Source organism: Penicillium subrubescens, assembly GCF_028828155.1.
Source record: "Penicillium subrubescens strain IBT 31985 chromosome Unknown utg000006l_segment0_segment0, whole genome shotgun sequence".
In the NCBI taxonomy this organism is placed as follows: Eukaryota; Fungi; Ascomycota; class Eurotiomycetes; order Eurotiales; family Aspergillaceae; genus Penicillium; species Penicillium subrubescens.
The window spans coordinates 2,554,593-2,571,855 of NW_026643156.1; the positions used below are offsets into that span (position 1 = coordinate 2,554,593).

The following is a 17,263-nucleotide window of genomic DNA, read 5'->3' on the forward strand; positions in this document are numbered from 1 at the left end:
TAAAATTTGGTTCTCCCGCTGTATCTGCTCGTAAATTATCCATTTCCACAGTCCAACACCTTCTCATTGAAATGTGAAGTCGGCGATAAGATAAGAATCACGTGGGCGCGACCGGGCAACGCGAGGCACGCGCATCGCGTCTTAACTATGCGCCCTTGAGGGATCCGCACACTGAGCACTTCCAAGTTCCAACCTCCTCAGTGTTCTCGATTGACCTCCCCATACCATGTCCTATTTCCTCATTTAAGCTATCACTTCCTATTTTGCATGATTAATACCCCATCAGCACACAATGTCTACACCCTCTACACCACGTTCGGCGCGCTCGACGCGTTCTATGTCGCCCGCCGATAATTCACCAAGCATCCTGACGCCAGGCCAAAAGATCAAAGCCATGATGGCTCAATTCGACAGCGATTCTGATTCTGATTCACAAGCCACCAACTCCAAAACATATATTCCCAAGCTGGACTTCGGAAGCAAGAACACATCTACTGGGATTCTCGCACTTGAACAGCCTAACGACTTTGACTCCGACTCAGACGATGCAGATGAAATCGTGAGGCCCAAGGGCCGGATGGCTGCTCGCATGCAGGGTGATGCCAATCCTTCAACAAATTCCACTGGACCCCAACAAGACTCCGCCTTTTCTCGATTGTCCAACGCCCTGCGAACCGAAAGGGAACAGACACAAAAGTCAACACGCCAAAGAGCCTCACCTGTCGACGAATCCAGTGACGACGATCTGCCTGCAGCTGCTCCCCGGAGAAGGACTAATGCTCAGTCAACCCAATCTCCTGCCTCTGCGGACGAAGATCCTGCAAAGTCACCCTCTCGCGCACGTTCTGTCTCGCCCTTGTTTGTTCCAAACGATGAAACCGCTGCAGATAACATCTCCGATATTGAAACCCATGATAAACCCAAGTCTAACGCGAGATTCCTTGCTCTCGTCGCCCAAAAGCGCAAAGAACGCGAGGAGCGTGAACGCATCGAGGATGAACAAAAGGCAGCCAGGCGCTCTCAATTGGAGCATTTTAGTTCTGAGATCGTGTCTGGGGAAGAAAGCGAAGGGGAAGAGGCTCAATCTGCACGACAATTGAGCCAGAAAGCCCGGCAACCTCGAAAGGCAAGCAAGAAGGCCCTCGAAGAGATGAGACAGGAGACACAACGCTTGAGCCGAAACATGCAACTCGCTCATCAGGCTCAGACCAAGAAGAAGATCACCAAGGAGAGTTTGTTCGCTAGGTTCAACTTTATGCAGCCTGAGGCTTCTCCAGCAGAACCAACAGCTGCAAATTCCTCATCTACTGCTGCATCCCAACATTCTTCCGACGGTGAAAAGGACAAGCAGACGCCTCACACATCGCCTGTACTTGGTCCCTCGGACGCTGATAAATCCACTGCTATCAATGTCACCGAAGTCCCGGCTGGAATTGATGAGCACAATGTGAACGAAATCAGCACCTCATCACTCGAAAAGGCTACCGGTTTGGTTCCCAGCACACTCGGTGCGCCCAAGGAGTTTACTGTCCTAAGTGCGAAGAAAATGCCCCGCAAGCCGACCCAACCTCCAGTCCGTGTCCTCCTGTCCCGGCAAGAAGTTGCTCGCCACCAGCAAGAAGATTCTGATAGCGATGGCTTGGAGGTTGTCACATCCCCTCCAAGGCTCGCCGCATTGCTGCTTTCGAGAATCTGCCAACCAGAAAGCTGCAAGAATCTTCTTCGATGACTACGCTAAAGGCATTGGCCCATTTGACATCACCAAGCCGCAAGCACTCCGGAATGAACTCAGCAGAATTATCTGCGAGCTTGTTGTATAAGGCTCGTCAGCAAGCTGCCAAGGAACGACGCGAGCGCATCGAAGAGCTTAGGGCAAAGGGTATTGTCATCGAAACAGCGGAAGAGCGTGCCACAATGGAAGACGACATTGAGAATATGATGGAGAAGGCGCGCCAAGAGGCCGATGAGATTGCACGAAAGGAAAAAGCTGCAAACAAAAAGGGACAAGGTCTCGATGACGATGACGATGAGGATGAAGACTTCTATGCCCCATCAGGGTCCGATGATGATGGATCCAACAGAGACGATGAAGAAGAGGATGAGGACAATGATATTGACGAGAACCCCGGATTCCTCGACAACGAAGCAGACGAGGAGGATGAGTCTGCTGATGATCAAGCCGAGGATGAAATGTCAGATGTAGACATGCTGGCTGAAGCTCCTAGTACCCGACGAAAGCGACGAGCTCGTGTTGTGAATGACGATGACGAGGACGATGAACCCCAAGTGCCTTCCACCCCCGTCAGGCCGCCGTCACACGACCCACAGTCGGTGCAGCGACCAGTATTCCCTGGTATTGAGACGCCTGGTGGTATGTCCATGGGGCTTACTCAAGCCTTTGCTGGCACGCTGGCCGATGATGAAGACGCCACTAGCCAGCCCGCCTCTTCCACAATGTCATTCTCGCTTCCGGACCCTGGTCGCCCTGTCCCCAGACTTCGCGCCGAAGACTCGGAGATTCTTGTTCGTGATAGCCAGGAACACCCCCATGAGCCTGAATTCATGACCAACTGCACCCAGAACGTGACCAGGGTGTCGGAATCGCCTGCTGCACACAAATTCTCTCAGTACTCGCAGCTTCCCGATCCCACCCAAGATCAAGGCTTCATTTACTCTCCCTTCGACCCGAATAAGCGTTTCCGAGAAACTCCACCAGTTTCAACTGTTGATACTGTTCTTCTCGGTCAGAGTCAATCGCCTATTGCGGAACGCAAGAGCAGACAGCTTCGACGTGGCCGCGCAGCAAACTTGTCCATGGTAGAAGAAGATGAAAATGAAGGCGATTTCGAAATCAATGCTAATGCCTTCAACGTCATGAAGAAGGCGGCCAAGAAAGAATCCGTTCCGTACGACAAGAAGAACAGCAAGGCCAAGAACATCGTGGACGAAGCTGCAGAGGAATCCGAGGATGAATACGCTGGCCTCGGAGGTGCCAGTGATGACAGCGATGGCGAAGAAGATGCCTACGATCAGCAAATGATCAATGATCAGAGCGGCGAAGTGGTCGACGAGAAGCAGCTTGCTGCCATGAACGCGTAAGTCATTCCATAAATTATATATTGGATGCCCTTGCTAACAATGTTGACCTCAGAATGCATCAACGAGACCGCGACGAGAAAGATGTTGCTAAGCTGTACAAGGATATCACGACTGGAGCTCTGCGCCGTCGCCGCGGTGGTGACGATGACTTTGATCTTGACGACTCGGATGATGAGCGTCTCGCCCGTCGACGTGAAAAGCAACGCGAGTTTGCAAAGATGCGCCGTGCTCTCCTTGCAGATGACAAGATTGGCCAGCTTGCCGATGACCCCAAGAAGGCCGCTTTCTTCAAGGCCATCGAAGACCGAGAGGCTGATGATGACTTTGAGTTGGAATTCCTCGAAGACAAGGCCGGTGACTCCCAGAACGAGGCTTCTCAGGATGCCGCGCAGGAGTCGAACGACTCAGCACAGGACAGCAAGAAGCGCAAGCGACCGCTCGAGGCAGCCGGAGAAGATGCCACCAAGCGTCCTCCACCTCATCTTCGCCGTACACCTGCCAGCGCCATGTCCAAGAAGCCAGCTACCCTAGCCGAAATCCGGGAGACACTGTCATTCTTGACTGAGACACATGAATATGATTCCTTCACCGAAGACGCCTCCGTTGACGAAGAAGAGCCTGTCGAAGGCGAGGATGACTCAAGCACCGACAACAAAGACGCGTTCTCCGAAGAGGCAGGATCCCAGCCCAAAGAAGGCTTCGCTGTGCCATCTCACCCCCGACGCACGCGTGGTGTCGTCGTTGATCGCCTTGCTCTCCTCCGCCAAGCCTCATCCAACTCTGCAACATCTGGACCATCTGCCAACACCAAATTCGCGTTCCACAATAGTGGCAACTCTGACGGCCCCATCGGTTTCCGTCCACCCCAGCTTCTGCGCCGCGTGAACACCGGCTCCTCTTCATCCAGCTCCAGCACGACCTCATCTAATGCCAACCGTGTTTCCCAGCCTGCCCCGTCTGGACCGAAGAAGGGCGGTGCTATCAACTCGTACACTGCTGCCCGTGAGAAGGAGCGCGAGAAGCAGCTTCGCATGAAGCAACGCAATGGTGGTGCTAACATTGCTAAGCTGCTGGGCAAGCACGCTGCTAATGGACTGGGTGCTTTGGCTGGTAAAGGACAATGGGATTAAGTGGCTGGCCCATCATCGGCCATACTACGTTATCAAGAGATTCCTTTGGGCGTTCTTCTTTTTTGCAGTTTTTGCTAGCATTCTAATGTCCCGGCGTTGAGGTTTTCAATAGGATTCCGTTTATGATACTCTGTTTAGTTACTGGGAGATGTTTTTCAAGTTGATTTAAGGATAACAAACCATGAAGGTTTCCGTTATATTCTCGATTCAGACAGCTGGTGCCCACTCTATAATAACATCTAAGAAGACGTTCAAACGCTAAAGCCACTGCTTTAAGCACAATAGCCTGCTAATATCAACTAGGTGCAATGTGTATCCCTTATTGTACAGAATAACGGTTACTTCATTCTGATTCAAGAGCCAATCTTAAGCTCAGTGAACAACTCCATCAACGACCGAATAGTTCCAGCAGGGCATTCCACCCCACCATTACGCTCAAGGAAATAGCTCTGCCAGCCCGCACCAGTAGCACCAACGTAGTCCTTCTGGTAGTCGTCCCCAATATGTATACATGTCCAATCATCAGCTTCATCCCGACCAGCTGGAGTCGAGCCACGCGTATGCGCATCGGACCGGGCTAGCAATCGAGCCTGCCGCTTTGCGATATCGAAGATTAACTTGTTCGGTTTCTCTTCGCCGGCCTCGTAGCTGGTAATTACCAGATCTAGGTCAGTATCTGGCTGAGTGTTGTTTTTATACGAGGTGCTGGGGTCCTGTGGTTGGCACTTTTGGCTGGAGTCTCGCTCCTCGAAACCAGGCAGTTCCATGCTTGACCGGTCTTCGTCTGCTCGTGTATCTCCAACGCGTAGACCAAGGGACTTGAGCACTTCTGGAACACGGTCATCCGAGTTGGATATCACGCCCAGCACGATCCGGTCGAAGAGTGTCGTGCCTGGAGACGCTCTCAACTCACGCATACGTGCGAAGAACGGTGCCACGTCGTCATACAACGTGTACCCTCCATCTCCCGCGAACCGATTAAGCAGAGTCTCGATCAAGCCACTGGGGAGATCAATATCCCCATGATCACACACTCCTGTTACTCCTGCTCCTGTCTGTAAGGAATCCCCATTCTTCTCCGCGGCCAGCACTGATCCAAAGCTCCCCCGGATAACCTCCTCCCACCATTGTTTCGGTCCCCCATACTGACCCTTCAACACATCCGCGCGACCGTAATTCGGGTACCGTTTAGCTTGCACGCGATATACATCCTTAAAGGCAGCTTTGAGTTTGTCTGGTGTCACCGCCGTTCGGGAGAGTCCAAAGTCGTGGCCGATCGCCGCGTACTGGTCAGGTACGGGTGGGTGCGGGTAGAAGAGGGTTTCGAAGGCGTCGAATGTGAGGAGGAGAGTCCGGCGGCGCCGAATTGAGGTTTTTGTGATGGAGCGCGTGGCCATGTAGAGTGGGCTAGGGGGCATTTTATGGGGAGGAGGGAGGTTGTTTAACTGTGGTGGACGAGGGGTGCGGTCGCGATCTTATCTCGCCGTATTTGCTCAATGCGCGATATGGCATTGTTTGCGCGGGGAACCTACGCTGACGCTCTTATATCGGCATTTATGTGGATAGAATGATGTTGAGAGCATAAGAATGCTGGAATTCCTGAGTTTGATGGATTTACGAAAATTACTTGAGTGTCTTCATGAGCTTTGGATCTTGTTTATTATTGGAGTGGTGGCTTCAAGATTGTGGACTAAATAAACGTTTTTCTCGCATGGAAGTACGTCACTTCACAGAATCAGAGTTGCATGTCTTGGATTCGAGATCTTTAGACAATTGAAAAGTTCCGAGCAAACCAAAATTACGATGAATTGTCCAAGGCAGTTATTCTCTTCATGCGAAATTAAGGTATGGCCAGTCATCTAATAACCTTAGCCTGCAATTACCCAGACTTCCCCCGAATCCCCCTTCCATGATCTATCATCACTTACCAAGAAATTTACAGTTTGCTTCTAGACGATGGCCACGTCAATTTTGCCCGAACCTGGCAAGACCAAAGCCACACGATACCCAATCCAGTCTTCACCCTCGGCGGAAACTACTCAAAAGCGGATGGTGGCTAGAGTCTGGCGTGATGACGCGTCTCCAGCATCCGAGACCGAATCTCAACGCCCATCAGATAACGGGCACTGTCGCTAGTGACTTTGATTGAGATTCAAGGCAGAAGCTTTTTCTTCTGTCCAGCGGTCTACTTTGCATTGTTCACTTCACAGGTTGATCATTCGCAGTGATTACATCCTGAAAGGCAAAGATCTTGGAACTAAAATGCTGTCGTCGCAGTCTCTGCTAGCGATATGCTCGTTGTTGAGCTTATCGGGTGGATCTGTAGCATCTTCACATTCTGATGCGGTGATTCAAAATGCCAACCATATTTTCAATGTCATTCATGACTCGATGCGCCAATGGGGATCCTCGCTGCATCATAATGGTGTTTCGTTCTTCCTGGCCAATGTGCCAGCAGGTACACAGTTATACCACGGCACTTCCAAGGCGACTCCGGTAAATGGCACCGAATGGCTTGCCTTTGAACCTGAGCATGCGATGATGTTCGCACGGCCGCATATGGGTCCGCCTCCTCGACGTCCGGACGAGGGCGATAATGACGAGATAGATCGTGGACATCATGGAGAGCTTCGTCGTCGCCAACCTCATGCTCCAGGTGGCAGACCACCCGGACCACCACCGCCTCCATTTGATGTCTCTGAGGAGAAAGAGGCTGGATATCTTCACACCTATGCCGCTGCGAAGAATCTCCGTCTGTTATACATTGATGGTATGTCCGCAGCCAAGACGAAGAAGGGTACACTCGACTCGCAGGATGTGCTTTTGTTCAACAATACACTGGATGACACGCCGAAGGAAGGCCAACGGGGGCCCATGGGCGAGTTCGAGCGCGCGACTAAGGCATGCGAGATGTCAGAGAATGAGTGGGGTGGCCGCATCGATGGTGTGATCCGCATGGAGGCTGGCTTTGAGGTTATTCTGTGTGCTTTCGAGCGTGACTTGACACCCGTGCGAATCATTCAGGTCAAGTCAGACTCGGGGGCAGGTGGTCACAAAGATCGGATGCATAACAGACATGCTGGTCCGAGAAAAGATCAGGATGATGGGAAGATAAGAATTCCTCCTGCAGGCCCCGGTGGCCCAGGAGGCCCAAGAGGCCCAGGAAGAGGGCCACCCGGCATGGACTCTTCTCGCTGGATGCGTGCAGTGAGTGCCCGGTACAGTGGAATTGGAGGCGACAGAGTCACCCTCAACTATGAACACTTTGTGACCGCATTCGCATACGACCTGGACCTCTTCCCGGAGAACTTATCCCTCCCACGCCTGGGACAAGTCCCCAGCACGGAGCTAGACGTTGTCCGCAAGGACTTGACTGCAACAATCCTGGCCCACAACGCGACCGAGACCACACGAAACTGGCAAGCCATCACAGACATGATCGTGAAGCGGTACAGCGACGAACTCGCCTATCTAGCCTCCGGCGAGTTCACCGACATCACGAGCATGCGCCAGCACATCGAAACCCTCTTGTCCCCATTCATCGACTACAACTCGCGAGACGCCTCGTCCGAGGCCGAACGATGCGCCACACAGTTCCTGCCCCTGGGGACACAAGACTCGCATGTGCTCGCGGCGCGAGCTGTGCATAGCGTTGCACACCGTGTTTGCTCGACTTTGCTGACAGCAGGTACCGAAGAAGACCTCGAGTCTGCGGTGCAGAAAGTTCAGGCTTTAATTGACTATTTGGACTGGACGAGCTGGAAGGAGTGCCGTGGCTGTGAGAACCATGAGATCTGCGTGGTGCCGATCTGGCCCATGGGCTCGGTGGCTGATTATGAGAAACCAACGTGTCGAGAGGCCTCGAGCCCGTATGATCAGGATGGGGAGAGTTACTGGGGTGGAATCCACCCTTGATGTTTTTTGTGATTAGGAGTTTAGTTTGTTAATTATCGAGCGACACCGAAGTAGGTAATAAAGAGCCTGTGTATAATTTCCGAATAGCTTTTCATTTTTGACGCTATTGAAGATTGGAGTCAGCTTTTCGATCAATAGTGAAAAAGTTGAAATAAGCATTCTAACTGTTTCTAGATATCCTCCGGTGCGAGACATACTGCTAGGACCAGGAGGGGTAGGGCTGTTCGTATTCTGTACTTTTTACCAACAACCACGGAGTCTACTGAGTAATTCGGTCTTGTTTATCCCATGGAAACAAGCAGGGCTAAGCGTGCTTGGCTTAAGGGTTTCCCCGCGCAGAGACCAGACAAGGTTATCCCGTCGAACTTTGTTTTCAGCGACTTGACAGGCTCCTCCACTCTTCCAACTTCCCTTGAGCGATCGTCAGGGGTGTGCTATTTTGCCCCCTTTCAATGGTGGAGAGAGAACCAGCTCTTTTGTTTCACGTCTCTCAATTTTGTTGACGATGAGGCATTAAGATTATGATGAAGATCATGATGACAGAGCAATCTGGGCTCGGTGTCCCTGAATCCTTTCATTCTCTCCCCCCAGTCCAGTACGGACAGGATTGGCTTTAGGCGCAGTCCTAGACAAAGCCGGTGCAGGTCCACCCCGCCCAACTATTTGACATAAGCCTACTGGCCTAGTGATAACGGGCCAAATGTAAGAATCATATTTGCGTTGCGTGGGGTTCAACTGCCCAAACCGTGTTTGAAGCGGGACACCAGTGCAGATCCTCGACGCCCGCTGCACTCTCTCCTTTCCTCCTTCTCCACTCATTGGTGACCACCAGTGGAGTCCAGCAATCCTAATGCCGATCGTCAGGGCCTGAACGCCCCTTCTGAAAGGGTTCTCTTGCAGCATAACCGTGTGCTTGGGCTCGAGGAACCTGAACACCGCCTCGGCAGTGGTGAGCTCGAACCATGTGGCAAACCTTGTTCCTGGTGGCTTCGACGACAGTCTCGACGACCATGACGTTTTTGATGTTTACAGCGGCTTCATTCAAGACAAATCAACGAAAACAATGGACGTCCTTTTGAGAATGGATTCGAGGGTCTGTCAAAGACCCCAAAAATCCACCAAAAACCGTTACTCGTGGGGAAGCCGTGTAAGGTGCCCGCATCTTTCAGGCCCCAACGGCGGAGTTGGTCAAGATCTGCGGAGTGGCTAATGAAGATGAACCTCCGACGAAGCTTATGAGAGAACTAAGAGACATCCGCGGGCTCCAATTCCCCTGCCCCGTCTCTGATACCTTCTCTTGAAAGAGTGGATGTCATCTCCGCTGGATTTGGAGAATTTTGACAGGATGCTCGATTCTTGGCTCCTTCTCCATTGGACATCAACTTCCCAACCTCTCAGCGGGTCTGCAAAATCCCTGTTACCCTGCCCGGTCTGATGTGGAGTATACTCTGCTCCGCGCGACGTCAAGCATCCGGAGGTCTGATGGACACTCATGGACGGTGGACCAAGGGTCTCGTCGCTCCCCCCTGAGCAATGATGAACAGTGTATAAAGAGCAGCCAGTGCCATTTGACTTTCGAGATTCTTTTCTATACTCTCTCTCAAGAAGCTCTTCGCGTTTTTCCTCGTTTCCTACCTTCAGTCATTCCTTTCCCGGTTTTATACCGTCCATTCATTACAGCTTTTCAAGCACCACACTCTCTACAACAATCAAGATGAAGTCTTTCGCCATCACTGCTGCCATCCTGGCATCCACCGTCGCCGCTCTCCCCACCAACATCATCCCTGGTGCTGCTTCTGGAGTCCTCCCCTCCGGCATTCCCACCTGCCTGCCCTCTGGGATCATCCCCGCGGGCCTCCCCATTCCCTCGGGCATCCCCACCTGCCTTCCCTCTGCCGGTGCTGCTCCCGGCGCTAACGCTGGTGTTGACAACTCCCAGGTCTCTACTGACCAGGTTACCAGCCAGGTCACTGGCCAGGTCCACAGCGTCCTGACCGTGACTGACCAGGCTTCCAAGATGGTCCTCGTTGAGCTTGAGCCCTCCGTGGCTGGCCTCCTGTCCGGTCTCAACCTGGGCAGCGTCACCCAGTCCGTTGGCCAGATCATCCAGGTTGCTCCTACTGTCGGTGCCCTGAACCTGAACGGTGCCACCGGTGGTCTCCTGACCGTTGCTACTGGCGAGGGCTCCGTCGCTCTCGTCAAGCTCACCTCCACCGTTGAGGGTCTCCTCGCCGGTCTTGGCCTCCCCGAGGTTGGCTCGCTCGTTGGATCTCTGGTTGGTACCCTCGAGGGTGTCGCTTCCGGCGTCACTGGCAACATGAAGCGCGACGCTCTCTCCAACGTCATGAGCATCACCGACCTCAGCGGCAACCCCATCCTCGTCCAGGTCGAGCCTACTGTCCTCAACCTCCTCGGTGGTCTCGACCTGTCCAACGTCCAGGGCACCGTTGGCACCGTCGTCGCTGAGGTCCCCGCTGTCTCCGGTCTCGCCGCTGCTGCCCAGGGCGTCGCTGCCGACCCCACCCAGCTCTTCGGTGTCCTCGGCCAGGACGGCACCTCCGCTCTCCTCGTCAAGGTTGAGGGCACTGCCACCGGCCTGCTCTCCCTGCTCGGCCTCTCCAGCCTGACCAGCACCATTGGCAGCGTTGTCCCCGCCGGCCTCCTGTAAATGATCTGATCTTCTGGTTACCCTTGAAGGGAGTTCATCGTTCGCTTCTATGGGTTCTCTGCTGATGTGTATTGAGAGTTTCGCTGCTATAGCTTGGCTATCGAGCTCGTGCACGCAAAAACGACTGAACATGAGGAGTTCCCCTTTTTTCTTCTATATTTGTCCTCTATTCGTATGTACCTATTATACTTGAAAGCGTGAAGTTTTCAGAATTTTGATCCTGGTTCGGAAAATCGACTATGTAATGTCTAGTTGTGTCCTGTGCTGCTTTGTCTGTGATAGAAAGTAGTTATGGCGTAGTTCGTACTCAACTACAGTAGGTGCCTGGAACAGGAGAGAATAAGGTTTTACTAGTAGGACCGGACTTTTTAAAGAGTTCACTAACTCGTATATAAGGGTGGTTAATAGTTCGCCCAGAAACTATAAAACCTTGAAAACAAAGCCGAGACATGTGAAACAATAAAAAGCAGCTCTAATCACCAATCCCACAGAAAAACCACTCCTATCTATCTATCCCCATTCTAAATCCCCATTCTAATCTTACATATCAAGAACAGCACCCCCATTCGGCGAACACCTAACCGTCTCCTTCTCCCAAGCATCAATATCCCTCAACGTCCTTTCAATATCATCCTTAATCAAAGGAATCGATTCCGCCCCCAAAAGCAAACGCATCGGCAACGGCCGTTCATATTGACCAACCACAGCCTCGAAGAGAACCTGGGCACAGATATCCGGATCACTCCAGGTAGACTGCGAGTCCGGGTTCGTGACGTACTTGATTATTTGGCTGAACGAACTGTTTGGATCATCGTATGCGGGATGGCGGGGGGATTGTTTGAGACTTGAGCCGGCGAAGTTTGTGCGGACGCCGCCTGGTGAGACGAGGAGGAAGTGGATGTTCCAGCTGGGGTTGACTTCTTTGGAGATGGATTCTGTGAAGCCTTCTAGGGCGAATTTACTGTTTGGAGGTAGTTTTGTTAGATTATGCGATATATTGAGAGGATGTTTGGGTGGTAATGCTCTTACCTAGCGTGATAGAATGAATGACCCGGAACAGTAATCCACCCTCCCATGGAAGATATTTGAATCACAGTCCCACCTCGACCGGGAGCATTGACTTCCCGGAAGACACGGAGTGCTTCGCGAGTAACATGTACAGGACCCCAGAAGTTTGTCTCGATTTGGTGTCGGGCATCGGCGTCGGTGATTCCCTCGGTGTCACCCATCAGACTGTAGCCGGCGTTGTTGATGAAGACGTCGATTCCGTGGAATTTATCGACCGCATCAGCGATGGCTTTGGTAATTGTTTCTTGACGGGTAACGTCGAGATGTAGTTTGAGGACGGTTGGGCCGTCCGGGAGGTATGAGAGAGATGTTACGTCTCGTGCTGTAGCTACGATGCGGTGGCCGGCGTTGTAGATTTTTGTTGCGAGTGATTTTCCGATGCCGGATGAGCAGCCAGTTACTATGTATTGTGAGTTATTAAGTTGATAAGGGATTGTGAAGAATTGTGGGATATAATCGTACCGAACCACACAGCATTGGTATCTAGTTTTTGTGTCGAAGATGGCATTTTGTCGATATTTTTCAAGATAGTTGAAACCTCCAAATGAAATTGGATTTGGAAATCCGGACAGTAACTGTTGGTAATGCGTTGGTGAGAACTTGAGATCAATAGAATGACTCTCAATCGAATTTCTCTCGCCCTTTATATGCTATCCGAAGATAATGAATGATATCATGCTTCTATATTTGTAGGATTTGGAATAGCATACAATATATTGCCTCCGTGGCTGTCTAACCAATCACAAGTAATAGAAAATAGCCCACTAATCCCAATTCAGTAGTTGCACTAAAGCCGGGCGTGAGGCTTGTAAGTGGGGCAAGCTGACCATAACCATGACCTGTGAACGCCTTCATCCTTTGACTTTGCCACAACTTTTCTTTTAAATTGTCCCTAGTGCAGTCTCTTCTTCAGGAAAGGACACTAATGTACCTCGGAGCAACATGGCCGAAAATAATCAGGATCAGACCTTTGTTGTGATTACCGGAGATCCGCAAAAGGGACATGGCGCGCGGCTGAGCCAGGCACGATCGCATCTTGCGAAGCAATACCACGGCAAAAAGAGATCGCAGAATACGAATGCGAATACTCGACAGGATAATACTCGACAGGCTCAGCAGGTCATAGCGTTGCGACGGGCATTGCAGGCTGTTCCGCCAGGAATCCGCCTCCTGTTGGAACCACCGCCGACGCCGCCGTCGGTGCCCGGGGTTAAGAGGATGCAGAGATGTGAGTTTTCGAATTTGAGTGTCGGCGAGGGTTTGTATCTTTGCTGACATCCTAGTCAGTCATGTATGATTATGTGCATCCTGGAACTGGTCTGCATAGATTTTTCTTGTCGATTATCTATGCTGCGATCACCCATCCGGCACTTATGAGTGCGAAGATCTTGAGTGCATCGGCATGGGACGATCTAAATAAGACAGAGCATATTAGTCCTATCACGATGCAGCAATCCAATATTACCAGGGAGTTGTTGAACGGGTCTTTGACCAATGAAGAACAGCGCTTCAGTGACGTGACTGTCGCGGCTTTGCTTTCGGTTCTGCTTTTTGATGTATGAGCCATGATCATGGAAGTTGTTCTGGACTAATACTGACGGGCTTTAATCTAGTTGGTCAATTTTGATGCTGTCGCTTTTGAAAATGACCGAATTGGTCTTGATATCATCATTAAGGCTCGCGGTGGTATTGAAAATCTAGGGTTCGAGGGACGCTTACGTGAGAGCTTGATATTGTACGAAAAGTCCTCTTTAAATATGCTTCTCATGTGGATCCCTTTGCTAACTGTACTAGGATGGACCAATTTCGGAGAATCGGGAAACCCCCCTTGGACAGTTGGAAATCTTTATCACCAGCGGACTTTGCTGTCTTTCCATATGCGCCAATAGACATGACTGCATTTACACTCGGGTGCCCTGAGTGTGACTGTTCCCAATCAGTCACTCAATCACTCACAGATCTATACCAATCAGTACTGCACTTTGCGACCTATACTACATCCACAAAACCAGTCTACGAAGATTATCAATACCCTCCAGCTATAGTCAGGCCCCACATGCTGATCGAGCAATCGGTTCACAGCCAGCAATCGAATGACGACGACCCAAGAATTCCGGTATTGGATCAAGCACGATACCTACTCAATCTGTCAAATTCAGTATCCGACATCGATCCTAGCTTAGCTCAAGGCGTTACCCATTTGAAATATCTTCTGCACCGAACCGACATGGACGTTTTCTGGGGCCCACTTCCCGGTGCAATGATTTGGTGTCTCGTCATCGGTGCTCGACTAGCCCAGCCGGGATCTGCCAGAAAATGGTTTATGATGCAGATCCAACGTACCTGTTGTGCGATGGCTGTGGAAACTTGTGAGAGGGTACTTCGATGCCTTCGGACTGTGCTAGTGGGGCTCGATGGGGCTCAGATTAGTAGGCCCGAGGTGTCTCTGATGAGTTTTGTGTGATGGTTTAGAAATATAATGATAATGTTCTGTGACGTTACTAGACCCTACCAGGCACTGAAGATCCAAGATACATGATGATGAAAAGGGTCGAAGAATATCCGAATAGACAGAGAGAGGTACGAAGTGCCCTATGAATCTAGTGGCGAAGAAAGCGTGACTCGGCAGTTTGTGATGGTTGCGGGAACCAGATTTACTCCGACTGGCCTCGGGCGAAAGAGTCGAATCGAGTCCGGAGGCCAGCAAAATGTGGGGAAGCGTCTGGGGAGCGGGGCACTGGGCCTTCGAGGCTGCAAGGTGAGTTTGTTCTTGTTGACTGCAAATATGGACTATATGCCGGGATAAATTCATAGCTAGGATAGTATCGGAATGACTCTGGTATGATAGTATAGTAAATTATGATAGAATGTCCTTATCTAGCTTGTCCTCTCTTATAGACAGGTGTATAGTTGGAAATCCATGTCCTTGATTGGCTGGATCTGTACACCCGCTTGCAGTACAACAAATATCCTCGTTGATGAGAAAATGATGATATCTTTTTCCTAAGCGGATAATTTTGCAACCGCGCTACAATGCCTATGAATCAGGAATCACTAGTAAGAACAAGTGATTCCCTGGTGGAGGCTCTCCAAATCTCCAACATGCCACTTCGTAACGCGGACGTGTGGGGAGCTGTGGGAAACGCGGCAAAAATCTCATCCGCTCTAGTCTGGTTGAACCAGGCGAACTTACAACGGCACACGCGCTCGGTGAAGGACTGGAGAAATTTAAAGAATCGCAAATCGCCATATCCTGTCGCTTTCAAATTTGTTGATTGATCTTGTATATTCATTCTTTGCTTGGTGTTCTCTGAACCTCTTCTCTCTATTCCCCCCTTCGCTCCCTATAACTCTCCCCTCCATCTTCCTACTTACTTTATTCCCGTTTATATCCGACACAATGGCAAAGGCTCCCCAGGATTTGCAAATTGCCATTATTGGCGCTGGTATGGGCGGTTTGACGACTGCTCTTGCCTTGGCTAAGCGTGGATTCAAGAACATTGATGTATATGAGAATGCGCACGACCTGGGCTTCGTGGGCGCTGGTATTCAGCTGGCTCCCAACATGGCTCGCGTGCTCGATGGTCTAGGTGTCTGGCGTGGCATTGAGGCCGAGGCTGTTGACATCTCTGATACTTCTGTCCGAGGTATGCATATCAAATCAAGCAGAGATATCAGATTACCTTCCAAGGGGCCATTTCGCTAACCACGGCGACACTATAGAGGGCGCAACTGACAAGGAGCTTGCACATGTCGAGCTGGGATATATTGAAAAAACCTACGGCTACAAGCACATGGTCGGTCACCGAGCCTCACTGGCCGGCGGTCTCTACGAGGGCTGCAAGAAGGAGTCCGCGATCAAGTTCCACTTCGCCATCAACGCCGAGAATGTCGATTTCGGCTCCCGGCCCTCTTTCACAGCCGTGCCCCGCGAGGAGGGCAAGCCCTCTTACAAGGTTGAATGCGACGTCCTCCTCGCCGCGGACGGAATCAAGTCCCTAGCCCGTCAAGAGATGCTCAAGCGGTTGAACGTCAACGTCGGCGTCAAGGATACCAACCAAGCCGCCTACCGTATCATGATCCACAAGGAACAGATCAAGGATGACCCCGAGCTCCTGGCTCTCATCAACAGCACCCGCGTGACTCGCTGGATCGGTGCTAAGCGTCACATCATCGCCTACGCCGTCTCCAACAACACAATCTATAACCTCTCCACTACCCAACCCGACACGAACTTCGCCGCCGCAACAAACGCCACCTACACCACTAAGGGCTCGAAGAAGGCCATGCTGGACGTCTTCGAGGACTTCTGCCCCATGGTCAAGCGGATGCTGGACTACGTGCCCGAAGGCGAGGTCTGCGAGTGGAAGCTGCGCGTCCACGACCCCCTCCCTACCTGGATCTACGATAACGTCGCCCTGGTCGGCGATGCTTGCCACCCCACTCTCCCTCACTTGGCCCAGGGAGCCGCCCAAGCCATTGAAGACGGTGCCGTTCTTGCTGTCGTCCTCGCCCGTCTCCCAGATACCACCCCCGAGTCCATCAACAAGGCTCTCCGCGTTTACGAGAAGGTCCGCAAGGGTCGTGCCGAGGCTCTGGTCGAGATGGCTGCTGCTTCTGGTCGCGCTTTGCACTTGGGTGATGGTGCTGCTAAGGAGGAGCGTGATCGCCAGTTTGCTGCTCTCCGCGCGGGCAAGGGTCCTGTTCCGGATAAGTGGGCTGATGCTGATGTTCAGCGGGAGATTTACGGGTTCGATTGTACCAAGGTCGCAGAGGAGAACTTTGAGGAGTACTTCCAGCAGATGTAAGCAGTTTGAATTCTTTTCTTTTTACTTGCATGGGGTATGACATCGGAGTTTTTTTTGCTGTTTATTACACTTCTTTTGATTTCTTCATTGCATTTCATGTATATCCATGGCCTTGTTTACAAACAGGTCTCAAACTTTTGGAAATTGAACAATCATTGACTAAATAATTTTTTCTTGTTGATAGGGACAGCACTCCTCGTGATTCCAAGCTTGCGTAAAAATCTGTCTGTCAAATTGTTTTGTGACTGTGATGAGATAGGTAGCATATGAGATAAAGAGGGAGCTGTTGCTGGACAAATTACTTTCTCTTGTATATATAGCTTGGTGTCACAAATACTAAAGGTCTCTACATGATTCTTTTGCGTTTACATGTAAACCTATATTGTGTCAGATTTACTGCAAACATTGGAAGTCCTACTAGGCAGTTTAGTGGGGAACAAAATTGGTTAAGAAGGAAGTGAAATATCCGAAGCATATTGTGTAACAAGACTCAAGACAATACCTAAGCAGACGGTTAAAAAGGATACCCTAGAATTGCTGATAGTAAGCCACTTCCATATTTTGCTTACGTATAC

The 17,263-nt window shown here is 51.1% G+C and overlaps 7 protein-coding genes across 7 annotated transcripts; 5 read left to right on the top strand and 2 right to left on the bottom strand.

Annotated features, from left to right (window-relative positions):
• Nucleotides 1-292: 292 nt before the first annotated feature.
• On the top strand, nt 293-4,229 carry N7473_009430 (uncharacterized protein; the record flags this gene model as incomplete). Its single annotated transcript, XM_057155369.1, is given in 3 exon segments — nt 293-1,648; nt 1,666-3,095; nt 3,152-4,229. The coding sequence occupies 3 exon segments, from the start codon at nt 293-295 to the stop codon at nt 4,227-4,229; spliced, it is 3,864 nt and encodes a 1,287-aa protein (XP_057006499.1).
• Nucleotides 4,230-4,582: 353 nt separating this feature from the next.
• N7473_009431 (uncharacterized protein) lies at nt 4,583-5,647 on the bottom strand (the record flags this gene model as incomplete). The annotated part of the gene is made up of 1 exon (XM_057155370.1): nt 4,583-5,647. The coding sequence occupies one exon, from the start codon at nt 5,645-5,647 to the stop codon at nt 4,583-4,585; it is 1,065 nt and encodes a 354-aa protein (XP_057006500.1).
• Nucleotides 5,648-6,491: 844 nt separating this feature from the next.
• Nucleotides 6,492-8,144, top strand: N7473_009432 (uncharacterized protein; the record flags this gene model as incomplete). The annotated part of the gene is made up of 1 exon (XM_057155371.1): nt 6,492-8,144. One exon carries the CDS (start codon nt 6,492-6,494, stop codon nt 8,142-8,144), a length of 1,653 nt encoding a protein of 550 aa, XP_057006501.1.
• Nucleotides 8,145-9,858: 1,714 nt separating this feature from the next.
• N7473_009433 (uncharacterized protein) lies at nt 9,859-10,812 on the top strand (the record flags this gene model as incomplete). Its single annotated transcript, XM_057155372.1, has 1 exon — nt 9,859-10,812. One exon carries the CDS (start codon nt 9,859-9,861, stop codon nt 10,810-10,812), a length of 954 nt encoding a protein of 317 aa, XP_057006502.1.
• Nucleotides 10,813-11,358: 546 nt separating this feature from the next.
• Nucleotides 11,359-12,388, bottom strand: N7473_009434 (SDR family oxidoreductase; the record flags this gene model as incomplete). The annotated part of the gene is made up of 3 exons (XM_057155373.1): nt 11,359-11,773; nt 11,842-12,280; nt 12,343-12,388. Coding segments are annotated over 3 exons (900 nt in total), but the record flags the coding sequence as incomplete, so codon positions are not given.
• A 370-nt stretch (nt 12,389-12,758) lies between these two features.
• Nucleotides 12,759-14,594, top strand: N7473_009435 (uncharacterized protein). Its single transcript, XM_057155374.1, has 4 exons — nt 12,759-13,108; nt 13,168-13,436; nt 13,494-13,615; nt 13,675-14,594. The coding sequence occupies exons 1-4, from the start codon at nt 12,823-12,825 to the stop codon at nt 14,342-14,344; spliced, it is 1,347 nt and encodes a 448-aa protein (XP_057006504.1). The 5' UTR covers nt 12,759-12,822; the 3' UTR covers nt 14,345-14,594.
• A 686-nt stretch (nt 14,595-15,280) lies between these two features.
• Nucleotides 15,281-16,906, top strand: N7473_009436 (putative monooxygenase; the record flags this gene model as incomplete). Its single annotated transcript, XM_057155375.1, has 3 exons — nt 15,281-15,527; nt 15,604-16,684; nt 16,873-16,906. 3 exons carry the CDS (start codon nt 15,281-15,283, stop codon nt 16,904-16,906), a joined length of 1,362 nt encoding a protein of 453 aa, XP_057006505.1.
• Between the last annotated feature and the right edge of the window lie 357 nt (nt 16,907-17,263).

Bases quoted from the DNA above. Each gene is read 5' to 3' on its own strand.
- N7473_009435 (XM_057155374.1), top strand. From the start codon at position 12,823: ATGGCCGAAAATAATCAGGATCAGACCTTTGTTGTGATTACCGGAGAT. The intron at 13,109-13,167 runs GTGAGTTTTCGA...CATCCTAGTCAG, and splicing joins GGTTAAGAGGATGCAGAGAT to TCATGTATGATTATGTGCAT. The intron at 13,437-13,493 runs GTATGAGCCATG...GCTTTAATCTAG, and splicing joins TTTCGGTTCTGCTTTTTGAT to TTGGTCAATTTTGATGCTGT.